At 47.5% G+C, this 14797-nt stretch overlaps 1 protein-coding gene across 6 annotated transcripts in view; it reads left to right on the top strand.

The window, feature by feature from the left end:
- Sufu (SUFU negative regulator of hedgehog signaling) overlaps positions 1 to 14797 on the top strand; it is a 94249-nt gene that overhangs the window by 3923 nt on the left and 75529 nt on the right. For all 6 annotated transcript variants that reach the window (XM_028874696.2, XM_028874695.2, XM_037206372.1 and 3 more), the window contains exon 2: positions 668 to 802. In XM_028874696.2, coding sequence (XP_028730529.1) covers positions 668 to 802 — 135 coding nt within the window. The remainder of the gene's footprint in view (positions 1 to 667; positions 803 to 14797) is intronic.

Genomic DNA, 14797 nt, shown 5'->3' with positions numbered 1-14797 from the left:
GGGATGCTCTTTAGAGTGCAGGTGTAGACAGGGTTCAGCCTGGTTCGAGCTGAGTGCTCTCTGCAGGGCTGAGGTAGCTGATGTTTGGACTTGGTCCCTTTGCAGCGACTAAGTTTTGATCTGTGGATTGCAGGCCAGGATCTGTGCAGACCAGAGGCTTTGGGTGTATTTAGAAGACATAATAATAGAAGGCACAGTGCAGGCTTTCAGGAACTAGCTGTCTAAGAGACAGGTGTAGAATGAAACCTGTACTGCCGGGAATGATGTCCAGTGGGCATGCTCTGGATAGCCGTTCAACAGAAGCCAGTGGTTAAATATGCTCTCTCTTACCTTGAAGCCTGGCATGCTGTCAGGCACCCCAGGAGACTCCATTTGGAGTCAGCAACTTAAAACAGGCGAAAGCAGAGAGTGCAGCCAGCAAGTTGCATTTCTAAAAGAGGCCCTGTCTGTTGGAGGGAAGAGAAGGGAATTGGTTGATCATGTGACATCACGTAGCCTCAGCTGCTTACCCTTGGCTCAGCACTAAAGAGATTTTTTGCCTGCCTTTAGTTATCTTCTGCTTTAGGTCCTCTAGGATGGGCCGTTTGTGTTCATAGAGAAGAGCCTCCTACTTGCTATTTTCTGGTTTCCAGGTTTCAATTGACACCTTGTGTTTTGTCTTTTGCAGGTTGGGTGGTCCAGACCCCTTGGATTATGTTAGCATGTACAGGAATATGGGGAGTCCTTCCGCCAACATCCCTGAGCACTGGCACTACATCAGCTTCGGCCTGAGCGACCTCTATGGTGACAGCAGAGTCCATGAGTGAGTGTATGCCACCTGTCTTCCTTTGACCCTAAGTCTGTTTCTGAGGTTTTATTGAACATGTGTGATAATAGTGATTCTATGAGGGTGACACTTTGCAATGTTACCTCTCTGATTCTGCCTTCTGCTTGTGCTGGCTAGCCTGGAATTTGCTATGTAGACCAAGCTGGTCTTGAACTTGTGGCAGAGGGGCTGCTTGTAGAATGACTTAAGTTGGTCTTGAACCTCTCCATCCTCCACTTGAGCCTGTTGGGGGTTGTAGATGTGTGCCACCAAACTTGCATTCGGCTGTGCTTGGATTGCCCCCTTCATTTTTAGCACTGATCTCCTTCTGTTCTCTGCCCTCTGCCTTGTAAAATCTTACCCTTTTTGAGGCTAAAGAGATGCTCAGCCATGGCTCAAGTGATTAAGAGCACTGGCTGCTCTTCCACAGGACTCAGCACCCACAGGGCAGCTCACAGCTGTCTGCAAATCCAGTTCTAGCAGATTTAGTGTCTTCTTTTGGCCTCGGCAGGCAATAGGCACATACCTGGTACATAGACATACATGCAGCCAAAACACCCATACACTTAAAATAATGGAATAATTCAACAATTTTCTCTCTTCTCCCTGATTTCTCCTTATAGTCACCTAATATATGTTTTAATTCTAAAACATATTTTGAAACCAAGCAAAATATAATTAACTTAGTATTTAATCTTCCAGAATTGCAATTAGAATAATTATAAAAGCTAACATTTTTTAAATCACTGATTATGCACGGAGCACTCTTCTAGTTATTTTGTACATATGTGTCACTAGTGAATTTAATTTTCAGCATAGCATTGTAAAACTGGTAGATGATAATATGTGCCCCACTTATAGAGCTTCTATAACTTAATATCATTTCTCAGCAGTGTGAGGGCCAAGATTGATTGATTGATTGGGTGATTGATTCAGAGCCAGGATTTAGATGTTGACAGCCTGGCTCCACAGGTCAGACTCCTTCAGGATCAAACCCAGGTCCTCAGGCTGTATCATGGAGCTACATCTTCAGTTCAGGTCGTCTATAGGCTGGGTTTTTTTGAAACACATTCTCACTATGTAGCCCTGACATGCCTGGAACTCATTACGTGAAAGTATTTAACACAGCAACATGGGAGATATTAAGAACTACAAAAAACTGGGGAAACGTTATGATCATCTTCATTAACAGATCACCATCTCCAGAGTCGGTGTCTACAGAGCCAGGACAAGAGGAGCCTTGCTACCTTTCAGTTGGCCTAAGCTGACTACCCCCACCTGGATAGAACGATGGTAGAGGAGGGCCCTCTTGCTACCAGAGTCTCTTGTTATTGCTGTCTTACAGACGAGGAGACCGAATTGCTCAAGCCTCACATCTAGGTTATAAAAGAACTGGAATTTGAATTAGACTGAGTCTCGAGTTTGGACTCTTAAATTACTGCACTATACCGTACCAACTCCTTGCCCACAGGCCCAGGCTAGCTTCCTCTGTCTTTTGTTGGGCTCAGCAGCCAGGCCTCTTCTCTTCTCTAGCACATGGCGGGGAGTGTGTGTGCTTGTCTTCACAGCCTTCAGAATGGATCAGCAGACAGAAACCTTGGGAATAGACTTCATCTTGCCTGAGTGGGGACCTGGTTTTTTGTTGTTGTTTATTTTCATTTATTTATTTTTATGTGCGTTGGTGTTTTGCCTGCATGTGTATCTGTGTGAGGGTTTAGGATCCCCTGGAACTGGAGTTACAGACAATTGTGAGCTACCATATGGGAATTGAACCTGGGTCCTTTGGAAGAGCAGCCAGTGCTCTTAACCACTGAGCCATCTCTCCAGCCTTGGGGACCCTGTTTTACAGTATTTATAGTGGACCTAGAATGATTTTTAAAAAAATATGAGGAAGTAAAGAGACTATGACTATATTGGTTTGGGGAGACAGACGGACCTCCATCCCCTTGAGCTAGAGCTGTAGGTGGTTGTGAGCCACCTGATACGGAGCTGGGTTTTCTCTGGAAGAGCAAGAAGGTGCTCTTAGCGACCTTCAGAGAGTGCCAGTGAGACGGTTTAGTGAGTAAAGGCACGTGCTGCCTGCCAAGCCTGATGCTAACCTGAGTTTATTCCTGGAATAAAGTTTTTAACTGGAACCCGTGTAAAGATGGAGGGAGAATCACCTCCACAGCTGCTCTCTGGTCTCCAGACTCCTGACATGGTGCACATGTGCACATTCATCCTCAGACACAGTCTTAGTTCGGGTTACTGTGTGATAACACTGTGACCAAAAACAGCTTGGGGAGGAGAGCGCTTATTTGGCTCACATATCCTAAATCACAGTCTGTTGAGGCAAGCCAGGGTGAGACCTCCAAACCAGACAGGAACCTGGAGACAGGAGCTGATGCAGAGGTCACAGAGGAGTGCCTGTTCCTCAAGGCAGCACCCAGGTCCACCAGACCAGGGCAGTACCACCCACAAAGTGCTGGACCCTCCCAGGTTAATAACTCATTAAGAAAATGCCCTACATGTAGTGGCACACACCTGTAATCCCAGCACTCAAGAGGACAGCCTCGTCTATATAATGAGTTCCAGGACAGCCAGGGCTATGTAGAGAGACCCTCTCAAAAAAACAAAATTTTAAAAAAAAGCTTTTTTTTTTTTTTTTTTTTTTTTTGGTGTGTGTGTGTGTGTGTGTGTGTGTGTGTGTGCGCGCGCGCGCATGAGTATATGAATGTATGGACACATGTGTCCATGAAGGCTAGAAGAAGGAGTTGGCTATCCTGGAGCTGGCATTCCAGGCAGTTCTGAGCCTTCTGATTTGAGTGGTGGGAACCGAACTGTGCTCTTCTGAGAGAGCATCAAGCACTCTAACCACTGAGCCGTCTCTCCAGGTCCTCTTCCCCTCCATGAGGAGTCATTACCTCTTAAGTATAGGCACAGAAATTCAGAGGGGTTTGCTATCCAGGTGGTAAAGTAAAAGCCGTATCTGGTGGCCCCAAAGTCTGTTCTTCGCCATGGTGTCGTCGTCCTGTTTCTATTGTTCCCACCGTGTCTCCTCCTAGTCCTTCTCTTTCCCTCACAGTTTGTTGAGGATGGAGACAGGAGTTTCCTCTTGCTCAGGGACAGGAGGGGGAGCCCTGGTTGATAATCCTGACATGAAGAACAAGTGATTGGCATGGCCATCTCCTCCATGGTCTTTCCCACCTCACATTCAATAGAGGGAACAGGACGAGGACAATTGTTTGCACCCACAATAAGCCGGGCATGGTGGTGCACACTATAATCATAGTACTGGGCAGGTGGAGACAGGAAGATGCCTGGAGCTCACCGGCTAGTTAGTCTTACCATATGGCGAGCTCCAGGCTCAATAAGAGACCCTGTCTCAAAAAATAAGGGGGGAAGCAATGAAGGCAGACTCCTATTGGTGAGGTGAGAGGTGGCTGTGGCTTGTTCCTTTGTCTCTCTGATCTGTCAGCATTTACCCCGATATCTGGCTCCAGGTTTTTAATAAGACCATTTAGGATTCGTGCTGCACCTAACATCAACTTGTAGTCTCCACACATGTGCACACCTACATGAACATGTACATACATACACACACACACACACACACACACACACACACACACACACGTATATATGTATATTGCTATTTGGATGCTGAAACTATACTCAGCCCCCCAGTCCATGCTGGGTGCACACCCTACCACTAAACTACACAACACAAGTGTAAAAACATAAAAATTATGCCATGGGATCTCATGGTATTTTGACACATATATAAATCATGTAGTGCTTACACAGCTTCATTTCATGTATTTATAATTTTTAATGGTTAAAACATTAGAAATCCTTTTTTAGCTTCCTGAAAAGTGCAGTGCTCTCCTGTTGTTTACAGGCACCTACAGGCACCCGGTGTGCAGTGCACCCCTGGGTTTCTTGAACTTAGTCCCCTAGTTGCCTGCCCAGCTTCTCCCCATTCTGCTCTTCTCCTCTCTCTGTGGCCCCGTTAACCACGGGTCCACTCCGTTTCTGTGAGTGTATCAAAGCGTTTCTCTGTGTAACCCTGGCTGTCCCGGAACTCGGAACTCGCTCTGTAGACTCAGCTGGCCTGGAACTCTCAGAGATCCACTTGCCTCTGCCTCCCAAGTGCTGGTTTGTTTTTATTCTTGACTATTTTTGTTTTTATTTTATGTGTATGAGTGTTTTGCATCCTCTAGAAGAGCAGCCAGTGCTCTTAACTGACTGAGCCGTCTCTCCAGCCCTTGGCTTGGTTTTTGAAATAGGGTCTCATGTACTTGCTTCAAACTTGGCATGCTGCTGCGGATGACCTTGAACTTGTGATCTTCCCGCTTGCTCTACCCCATTGCTGGGGCTGCAGCTGTATGCTACTACAGCCAGGTTTATGTGGTGCTGGGGCTGAGCCCCAAGCTTCATGCATGCTAGGCAGGCGCTACCAGATGAGCCACAGCCCTAGCCCGAAAGGCTTTGAAGAAGCTGTTTCTAAAGTGGAAGGATAAAATAGATTCTAGCTTGGAGCACCAACAGGGGACAGCAGGAAGGTTTTCTAGAGAGAAAGAGGCTACCCACAATGCCTGCAGTAGAAGAACTGCCCTTTCCCAAGTCCCCACACTTGGAAGGTGTCAGACATCTGAGCCTGAGCTGCCAAGCGCTTGTTGTCGGAAACCTGCAGCCCTGGCTGTTCCCTTTGTGGCCCGGCAGTTATGGACAGAGTGGGGACATGTGAGGGGCTGTGAAAGCGGTGATGTCGTGCCTTTCTCTGAGGATTTCTGGCAGCTCCTGGGACCTCCAGAAGCCCTCACTAGACAAAAAGTTCCTGAGGCCTGAGGAAGGCCTTCGAGGCTGGCTAACTAGAGTGTGTTCGTGAATGAGGACAGACTTCCAGTGAGAGTCTGTGGGGCAGTCATCTGCTTGAGGTACTGGACTGGCTCCAGAGACTGTCTTCGTGTGGCATTGACCCAAATGTGGCCCTATGGTTAGAGCCACACCTCACCACCATGGGAGAGCTAGGCTGGGTCCCACAAATGCTGACTGGTTGACAGACATGGCATGTCTAAGTGGGTTTGGGGTTGTTCTGGCCTCACCTGAGGGCCAGGACTGTGGCTGGCAAGCTTCCTGGAGCTGCCTTGACTGAGGCGGGGGAGAGCCTTCTTCACTGGAGTTACTCACTGAAACACGGGACACAGATGAACTTGTCCACTTGTTAGTGTGGACTCGTCCGCTGCGGCTGAGACAGGTTAACTTCTCAAAGCTTGCCTTGTGGGAGCTCTGTGACATGCCCCTTTATCTGCTGGGGTCTCCAGTAGAGACCCTGCTGCCTTAGCTCTGGGTGCATGTCTTGGCCTTGCCTCCCTGTGGATCTGGCTTCTCTCCCTCCCTGGAGTGCTTCACAAGACCACCTGCGGGTGACAGTCCCTAGGATAGCCTGGTCCCCAGGGTAGCCCCGCTGAGTTCAGCAAGCTAGAGGAGACGCTTGGTGGGGTCAGCAGAGGGCAGGCCACTCTGACGCCTCAGAGGTGTTTGGTTTCAGGGTGACTGAAATTGAGGCAGTCCCTGCTAGGGCCAGGGATTCAGACCCGATAGGGTAGAGATCAAGGAGGGCCTAGGCCTCTTTTTTTTCTTCATTACATTTATCTGGGGAGTGGTGCAGACCTGTGCCCCAGTCCATGTGTAGAGACTAGAGGACAGCTTGCAGGAGTCGGTTCTCTCTTCGCCATGTGGGTCCCCAGGTCCAAACTCAGATGGGCAGGCTGACAGCAGGCCCCTTTACTCCACAGCCCTCTCATTTCTAGTGACCGTGGTGCTGGGCGTCAGACCCAGGGCCTTGTGCATGCTAGACAGGCTCTCTAGAAGCCCAGGTCCCAGACTGAAGTTTCCAGTGCTGACAATTCCCTTTCCCTGTCCACCAGAAAAGCATTGTGGTATTGTGTGTGTGTGTGTGTGTGTGTATGTGTGTGTGTGTGTGTGTGTGTCTGTGTGTGAATGTGTGTCTGTGTGTGAGTGTGTGTGTGTGAATGTGTGTATGTGTCTGTGTATGTATATGTATGTGTGTCTGTGTGTGAATGTGTGTGTGTATGTGTGTGTGAGTGTGTGTGTATATGTGTATGTGAATGTGTTTATGTGTATATGCATGTATGTCTGTGTGTGAATGTGTGTATGTGTCTGTGTGTATGTGTATATGTATGTCTGTGTGTGAATGTGTGTCTGTATCTGTAGCTAGAGTTTTCCTGCCTTGCCCACAGTCAGGACAAATCTTTGTCACCTGCCAGTCCCACAGCCGCTCAGACCCAACCAAGTAAACACAGAGACTTATATTGCATACAAACTGTATGGCCGTGGCAGGCTTCTTGTTAACTGTTCTTACAGCTTAAATTAATCCATTTCCATAAATCTATACCTTGCCACGTGGCTTGTGGCTTACCGGAGTCTTCACATGCTGCTTGTCATGGCGGCAGCTGGTAGTGTCTCCCTGCCTCAGCCTTCCGCTTCCCAGAATTCTCCTCTCTCCTTGTTCCACCTACTTCCTGCCTGGCCACTGGCCAATCAGTGTTTTATTTATTGACCAATCAGAGCAATTTGCCATACAGACCATCCCACAGCATGTATCTGTGTATATGTATGTGTGTATGAGTATGTGTGTATGTATATATGTATGTTTGTGTGTGTGTGTGTGTGTGTGTGTGTGTGTGTGTGTGTGTGAGTGTGAGTGTGAGTGTGTACAAACACTAGCTCATGGCGGCCAGGACTTGACTTTGGTTCTCTTCCTCTGTCACTTATGTTTTTGCGGCAAGATCTCACCGTCTTACTTGGGGTAGTTATTGCTGTGATGGAACACTATGACCAAAAGCTTCTTGGGGAGGAGAGGTTTGTTTTGCATATACTCCCACATCACAGTTCATCATCACAGGAAGTCAGGACAGGAGCTGAAGCAGGGCAGGAACCTGGAGGCAGGAGCTGATGCAGAGGCCATGGAGGGTGCTGCTTGCTGGCTTGTCCCTTAGAGCTTGCTCAGCAGTTTTCTTGTAGAAGCCAGGCCCCCCCAGCCCAGGGGTGGTTCCACCCATAATGGGCTGAACCCTCCTATATCAATGGCTAATTAAGAAAATGCCCCATAGGCTTGCCTAACCCCTGATCTTATGGAGGCTTTTTCTCAATTGAGGTTCCTTCTTCTCAGTTGACATAAAAACTAGCCAGGACACTCATTGAACCTGGAGTTTGCTGTTTCACCTACTCTGGCTGGTCATTAAGACCTCAGAATCCACCTGTTGCTGCCCATTACCCCCTCTGGGGCTACAAACTTATACCACTGTGCTCATCTTTTGTGTGGGTGACGAGGATATGATCTCAGGTACTCCTGGTTGCATAGCAAACCTTTTCCCACTGAGCCATCACCCCAGCTTGTATATCTATCTACATCTATATTGTTTTTTTTCAGAGACAGGATCTCATGTAGTCCAGGCTGGCCTTGGAGCTATATACCTAGCTGGGCAGTGGTGACACATGCAGTTAACCCCAGCACTCAGGAGATGGAGGCAGGTGAATCTGAGTTCAGGGTCAGCCTGTTCTACAGAGTGGGTTCCAGGACAGCTAGGGCTACACAGAGAAACCCTGTCTTGAACAAACCAAAAAGAAAGAAAGAAAAAAAAAAAAAAAAAAAAACCTTAAGTACACCTGAGGATAATCTAGAATGCCTAATCCTCTTATCTCCACCTCATAAGGAGCCCTGATGAATGATCTCCTTACCTGTTCTAATAACCCTGCAGCTTTCTGACCTGACTCTCAGACCCAGAGGACTAGGTTGTACAGCACACAACCTATCAAAGTGACATTGAACCCTCTTTAAATTTCACGTCAGGCCAGGCGGTGGTGGCGCATGCCTTTAATCCCAGCACTCGGGAGGCAGAGCCAGGAGGATCTCTCTGAGTTTGAGGCCAGCCTGGTCTACAGAGTGAGATCCAGGACAGGCACCAAAACTACATAGAGAAACCCTGCCTTGAAAAAACAAAACAAACAAAAACGAAAATTCACATCAGGACCTGGAGAGATGGCTCAGCAGTTAAGAGCACTTGCTGCTTTTCCAGAGGACCTGAGTTTGGCTCCTAGCACTCACACTGGGCAGCTCACAGCTGCCCACAAACTCTAGCTCCAGGGGACCCAACATCCTCTTCTGGCCTCCATGTACACCCACACACTCAGGACATACATTCATATAAATTCATACATACACATGAATAAAAATGCTAATTTCACAACATTGGGAGCTGAAGAGATGGTTCAGTGGTTAAGAGAATGTACTTCACTTGCAGATAACCCAAGTTCATTTCCCAGCATCCACAGTGGCTTACAACACAACCACCTATAGGCTCCTGAGAACCTGAGTTTGAACCCTGAAACCCACATAAAGGTGGAAGTAGAGAACGGACTCTGTGAAGTTGTCTTCTGATCTACACACACACACACACACACACACACACACACACACACACACACACACACACGCAATTATATTAATAAAAAATTAGGTTCTGTGGCCCTGCCCTTAACTGCCCAAGGGGGAGCTTAGCTACTTCATAGAGACCCCACAGATGAGGAAGCTTCTGGGCAGCAAATAACGTATTCAGAATCTAGGTGTGTTAAGGATTAGAGCAGTGGTTCTCAATCTGTGGGTCCTGACCTCTTTGGGGACCAAACAACCCTTTCACAGGGGTCACATCTCAGATATCCTGAGTATCAGATATTCACATTGCGATTCATAACAGTAGCAAAACCATAGTTATGAAGTAGCAACAAAAATAATGTTATGGTTGGGGGTCACCACAAGATGAGGAACTGTATTAAAGGGTCACATCGTTGGGAAGGTTGAGAATTACTGGCTTAGAAGCTGGATAACAAAACGGAAGCTGTGCCTTCAACCTAGTTACTCTCTACTGAGGAAAGCAGTAGTTTTTTTTATCTCTATGAAAGCTTTTTTCCTGTTACTCTCTACTGAGGAAAGCAGTAGTTTTTAAGCTGTCTTCTGTTGTTTAAATCTTGGATGGTCTTTTAATAAAAAACACAGAGCCAGATATCAGGGTGAAAGCTGAAAGATCAGAAAAGTAGAGCAAGCCAGCCACTAGTTCTTACCTCTACGAAATCCTCAGCCTAAAGAAAGCAAGCTCCTGTTTCCTTGCATTTTATATACCTTTCTCTGCCCAGATATTACTTCCTGGGATTAAAGGCATGTGTGCTTCCCAGTACTTGGATTAAAGGTGTGTGCCACCACTGCCTGGCTCTGTTCCTAGTGTGGCCTTGAACTCACAGAGATCCAGATGGGCCTCTGCCTCCAAGTGATAGGATTAAGGGTGTGTGCCACCACTGCCTGACCTCTATGTCTAATCTAGTGGCTGGCTCTGTCCTCTGATCCTTAGGCAAGTTTATTAGGGTGCACAATATATCACCACAGTCTTCCAAAGTGACTATCATTTTGCATCCCAGCCAGCAGTGAATGAGGGTCACTTGGGAGGAGGAAATCTCAATTGAGAAAACACCTCTGTTAGATTGGCCTATGTGAAAGGCTGTAGGGCTTTTCTTGATTTAATTATTGATGTGAGTGGGCCCATCCCATTTGGGGCAGTGCCACCCCTGGACGGTATAAGAAAGCAAACTAGGGGTTGGGGATTTATTAGCTATTAGCTCAGTGGTAAAGCGCTTGCCTAGCAAGCACAAGGCCCTGGGTTCGATCCTCAGCTCCAAAGAAAAAAAAAAAAAAAAAAAAAAAAAAAAAAAAAAGAAAGAAAAGAAAAGAAAGCAAACTAACTCAGGTGGTGGTGGTGGTGGTGGTGGTGGTGGTGGTGGGTGCCCAGCGGCAGTACATGCCTTTAACCCCAGCACTTGGGAGGTAGAGGCAGGTGGGTCTCTGAGTTCGAGGACAACCTGGTCTACAGAGTGAGGTTCAGGACAGCCAGTGCTGTTACACAGAGAAACCCTGTCTCAAAAAAACAAACAAACAAACAAACAAACAACAAAAAAAAAAAAAAAAAGGAAGGAAGAAGAAAGAAGAAAGGAAGCAAACTAAAGAAGCCAGGAAGAGCCAGCCAGTAAGGAGAGCTCCTTCATGACCTCTGCGTCACTAAAACCAAACATGCAGTTTCTGTGATTGAACTTGGATTACCAGTTTTGTGCAAGTGCCTTTGCCAGATGCTGAGCCACCTCACTGACCTAGTCCGTCCGTCCGTCGTCCATCCATCCATCCATCCATCCATCCATCCATCCATCTTCCTTCCTTTTTTTCCGGGAGGGGGCATGACCGGCTCTCACTGTGAAGCTTTGCCTGGCCTTGAACTCACAGAGATCTGCCCGCCTCTGCCTCCACAGCGCTGCTTTTAAAGGTGGCCCAGCTGTAGTTCCTGTTTCTTAAGGACATCTTGTTTTTAGGTTTTGGCGATTTTGAATGAAGCCAATGTGGACACTGTTTTTTATGTAGATTTTTGTGTGAATATAGGTTTTCCTTTTGTTTGAGGGAATAGGTATGTTATGCACACGCTGGATTGTATGGTAAAAGTATGGTTAGCTTTGTGAAAAACTGCCCAATTGTCTTCCAAAGTGATTGCATCGTTTTGCATCCCAGCCAGCAGTAAGGACCCCTGCCTATGTCCTCAGCAGTATCCAGTGTGGTCTGTATTGTTTTGAGCACTCAGAAGGTGTGGGATGGCATCTCGTTGTTTTGATTTGCTTGTCTCTAATGAGACAGAGCTGAACCTATTTCCTCTGCCGTCTGTCCCTTCGCTTTTGTGTTATCCTGCTCCCTCTTCTCAGTCCCATACCTTCCTCTCTCGCGCCATGAATTCATGAGGCTGCTCAGGTTTTCTGGCATATCTTCCTTTTGGTCTTCTGTTTTATTTTATTTTGAGACAGGGTCTTACGTATCCCACGCTGACCATAAACTCTCTGTGTCCCATGATGACCTCGAACTCTTGGTTGTTCTCTCTTCTTGAGCGCCATCAACACTTGGTTTATGAGCTGCTGAGGAGCAAACCTAGGCTTTTTTCATGCTAGGTAAACTTCCTAGAAAGTGGAGCACACTGTGTAACTCTCCAAGATCCTTCTTTTCCTACTCCTGTTGTTCAGGGCCCATAGTCCCTGGTCTTAGAGTCAGCCTGGCCTCAGCAAGACCACTCAGATCAAAGAACTGTTTGTGATTTCCAGGAGAGACTTTCATGCAGTATCTTGTGCTGCTGGGAACCCTGCCTCTTACCTCAGGCCTTCCAGTGTGAGCCGAGAGGTCACAGCAGTGAGAAGAAAGAACTACTGGAGAACAGAGTCTACCTCAGTCTTGAGGCCCCCGTCCGGCTGGCTGGCTCCACTTTCTGCTGGTTCCAGAGAGGCCCTAAGCACCTCTGAAAACTTGGCTGGTAGAGGGGGAACCCTTAGTGAAAAGTGACAGGTGACACTCTGGTGTGCCCAAACTCAGTCTCCTCCCTGCTGTGGCATTTCCAAGATCAGGTTGCAGACACTGGATCCCCACACCCTCCATCCTGGCTCCAGTCTGGAAATTTTTCATTCTTGTAACCAGGGGTTTTACATAGAGAAAGGCCTAGAGGGTAGGCAGCAGCTTGGCCTTTGGAGTTAGTTTTCTAGAAGCCATGGCCATGTGGGTCTGTTAGCATGTCATGTGGTCAGGCTCAGAACCACCTCCTCTCAGCACCATCCAGTGGCTTCCTGTTGGACACTGAGGTAAAAGCCATTGGCCATATGTAGCCTCCAAGGTCCACACTTTCCTCCCTTGTGCCTCCTCCTCTGCCGCTCTTGCGCTTCCTCCTTCTGCTCCCTAGTCTCAGCGCTCTGCCTCAAGGCCTCTGCACTGCCTGCCCCTTGGGTGCTCTGCCTGTAGATAGGCTCACCCCGACTCCATCGCCTCCTCAGACATTCCGCAAATAGCCCATCCTAAAGCCTTCTCTAGCCTCCTCTTTCTTTTCTTCTCTCCTCCTCCTTTCTGCTGTCTTCCTTCTTTTGAGGCAGGTTTCACTGTATAGACCATGATGGCCTCAAACTCACAGAGATCCACCTTTCTCTGCCTCAGCTGCTGGAATTTTCAGACATGCACTTATACTGCCCAGCTTGGCCTCTCTTTAATGTGGGAAGCTTGCACCTTGTACATTAAGCTAATTCTTTAAAACACGTAGTCATTACCATCAAACTTAGGTTGCTTGTTGTCTCTACCCCCTGTAGCGTGTTAGTAAATATATATGTATCTACTTTATGCATTGATGTTTCCTTGATGAATCAGTACTCATTGGATATTGAACAAGTACTTTGGAGGCGGTTTTCACTCCACATGTTCAGCTCTTACAGAAAAACTCTCGGCTCCAGAGAGAATGTGGCCCAGCACCAAGTGTGAGCACCGAGCTCAGGAGAGAGCATTTCTTCCAATCCGACTCTGGAGATCAGAAACTCCATGGCCAGGTCAAGCCTTTCTCTGGGGGTGATGTGTGATATGGGTAAAAAAGTCTAAACTTGGCTTAGGAACTTAAACTTAGGTGAGGTACTCAGCATTGTACTCAATATGTGGGGAGCTCTTGGTCTGGTTCCGTGAATTTCTAGGCTACATTATGGAAAGGTCTTGTGCTCTGTTCAGTGCTGGGGTACCTTGGAGAGTCAGGCAGGCAGGGTTCCTGCTCTGCTGAGTCTTAGATTCCCAGAGGAAGACATATGTAAATATATTGATAGATTTAGAGAGTGCAGATGCTGGGTCCAAAATAGAGTGGGGGACGAAGTGTTAAGAGAGTAACAGAGATAAAGGGGAATGGAGAGGGGAGGGCACATTTTGCAGTGAGACCATTGGTTTGTGTGAAGCTTTGAGACCTAAGTGGCAAGGTGACAGCCAGGGCTGCCTTGTTGTACAGCTCTAGGGACACTGCTCATATTGTCCTGCAGTTGGTGCTCCCTGGAAGGTAGGGTGCTTAGAGCCCTGACCATCCAACTATGTGAAAACCTAGACAGTGAGAACTGCTGCTGCCAGGCGGGAGCAGGTGTGGCCTGGAGGCGCTCTAGGAACAGAAGGAGGCCCGTGTGGCTCAAGAGGAGGCCAGTGGGACAGGAGGAGCATGCAGAGTCTGAAGGCGGTGTGAGAAGTGTGGTAGCACTGGAGAGATGGCTCAGAGGCTAAGAGCACCGGGGTTTGATCTTAGCATCCAGTTCAAGAGGAGCTAATGCCCTCTTCCGGCCTCCTTGGGCACCAGGCATGCACATGGTGCATATACATACATTCAGGCAAAAAACAAAAAACAAACAAAAGATAAAACCCTGTACTTGTAAAATAAAAATAAATGAAGGCTTCAAAAAAGAACACGGTAGCCAGGACTGGAAAGGTGGTTCAGCAGGTAAGAGTCCCTGTTGCTCTTACAGAGAACGAGTTGCCAAGCCCAGCATCCACAAGGTGGCTCACAACTCTTCATAACTCCAGTTCCAAAGGATCCAGTGGTTTCTTCTGGCCTCCTCCAGTACTGGGTGCACATGTGGTGTGTGTATACGCTCAAACAAAACACTCATTACACATAAAACAATTAAAGTCTAAAAAATATAATTAAAATAAAGTAAGTAACATTTGGAAAAAGAACGTGGTAAATTTGTGGCTGACTAGTGGGGATACAGGTATGCTGTATGAAGGTAGGAGTGGGGTGTCGGGGAACCTGATGAGCGGGGCCTGCCCTGGTGTGAGGGCTACAGAGCCGAGTTGACGGGGATGCAGAGCGGCTCCAGGGTAGCATCAGGAGATGTCTGAACCCGATGTAGACAGTAAGAGGAAAGCTCACGGCTCTTTTAACACTGCTTATCTTGTTTGTTGCTTAATGTCAAGGTCTGATTGTCTCCTTGAAATGATGGGAATGTCATTACCACTTAGCATTGCTCAACTTTGACATGATGTACCCCATGTACAGCACACACAAAAAGTACAGTCCTTGCCCTTGGGGAAATGAGATGCTGAAAAGATTGTGTCTTTGAATCACCCTG

The sequence above is a fragment of the Peromyscus leucopus genome, chromosome 1, assembly GCF_004664715.2.
Source record: "Peromyscus leucopus breed LL Stock chromosome 1, UCI_PerLeu_2.1, whole genome shotgun sequence".
In the NCBI taxonomy this organism is placed as follows: Eukaryota; Metazoa; Chordata; class Mammalia; order Rodentia; family Cricetidae; genus Peromyscus; species Peromyscus leucopus.
Note: the sequence above shows the minus strand (reverse complement) of the source record. Positions and strands in the feature narration are given on the sequence as shown.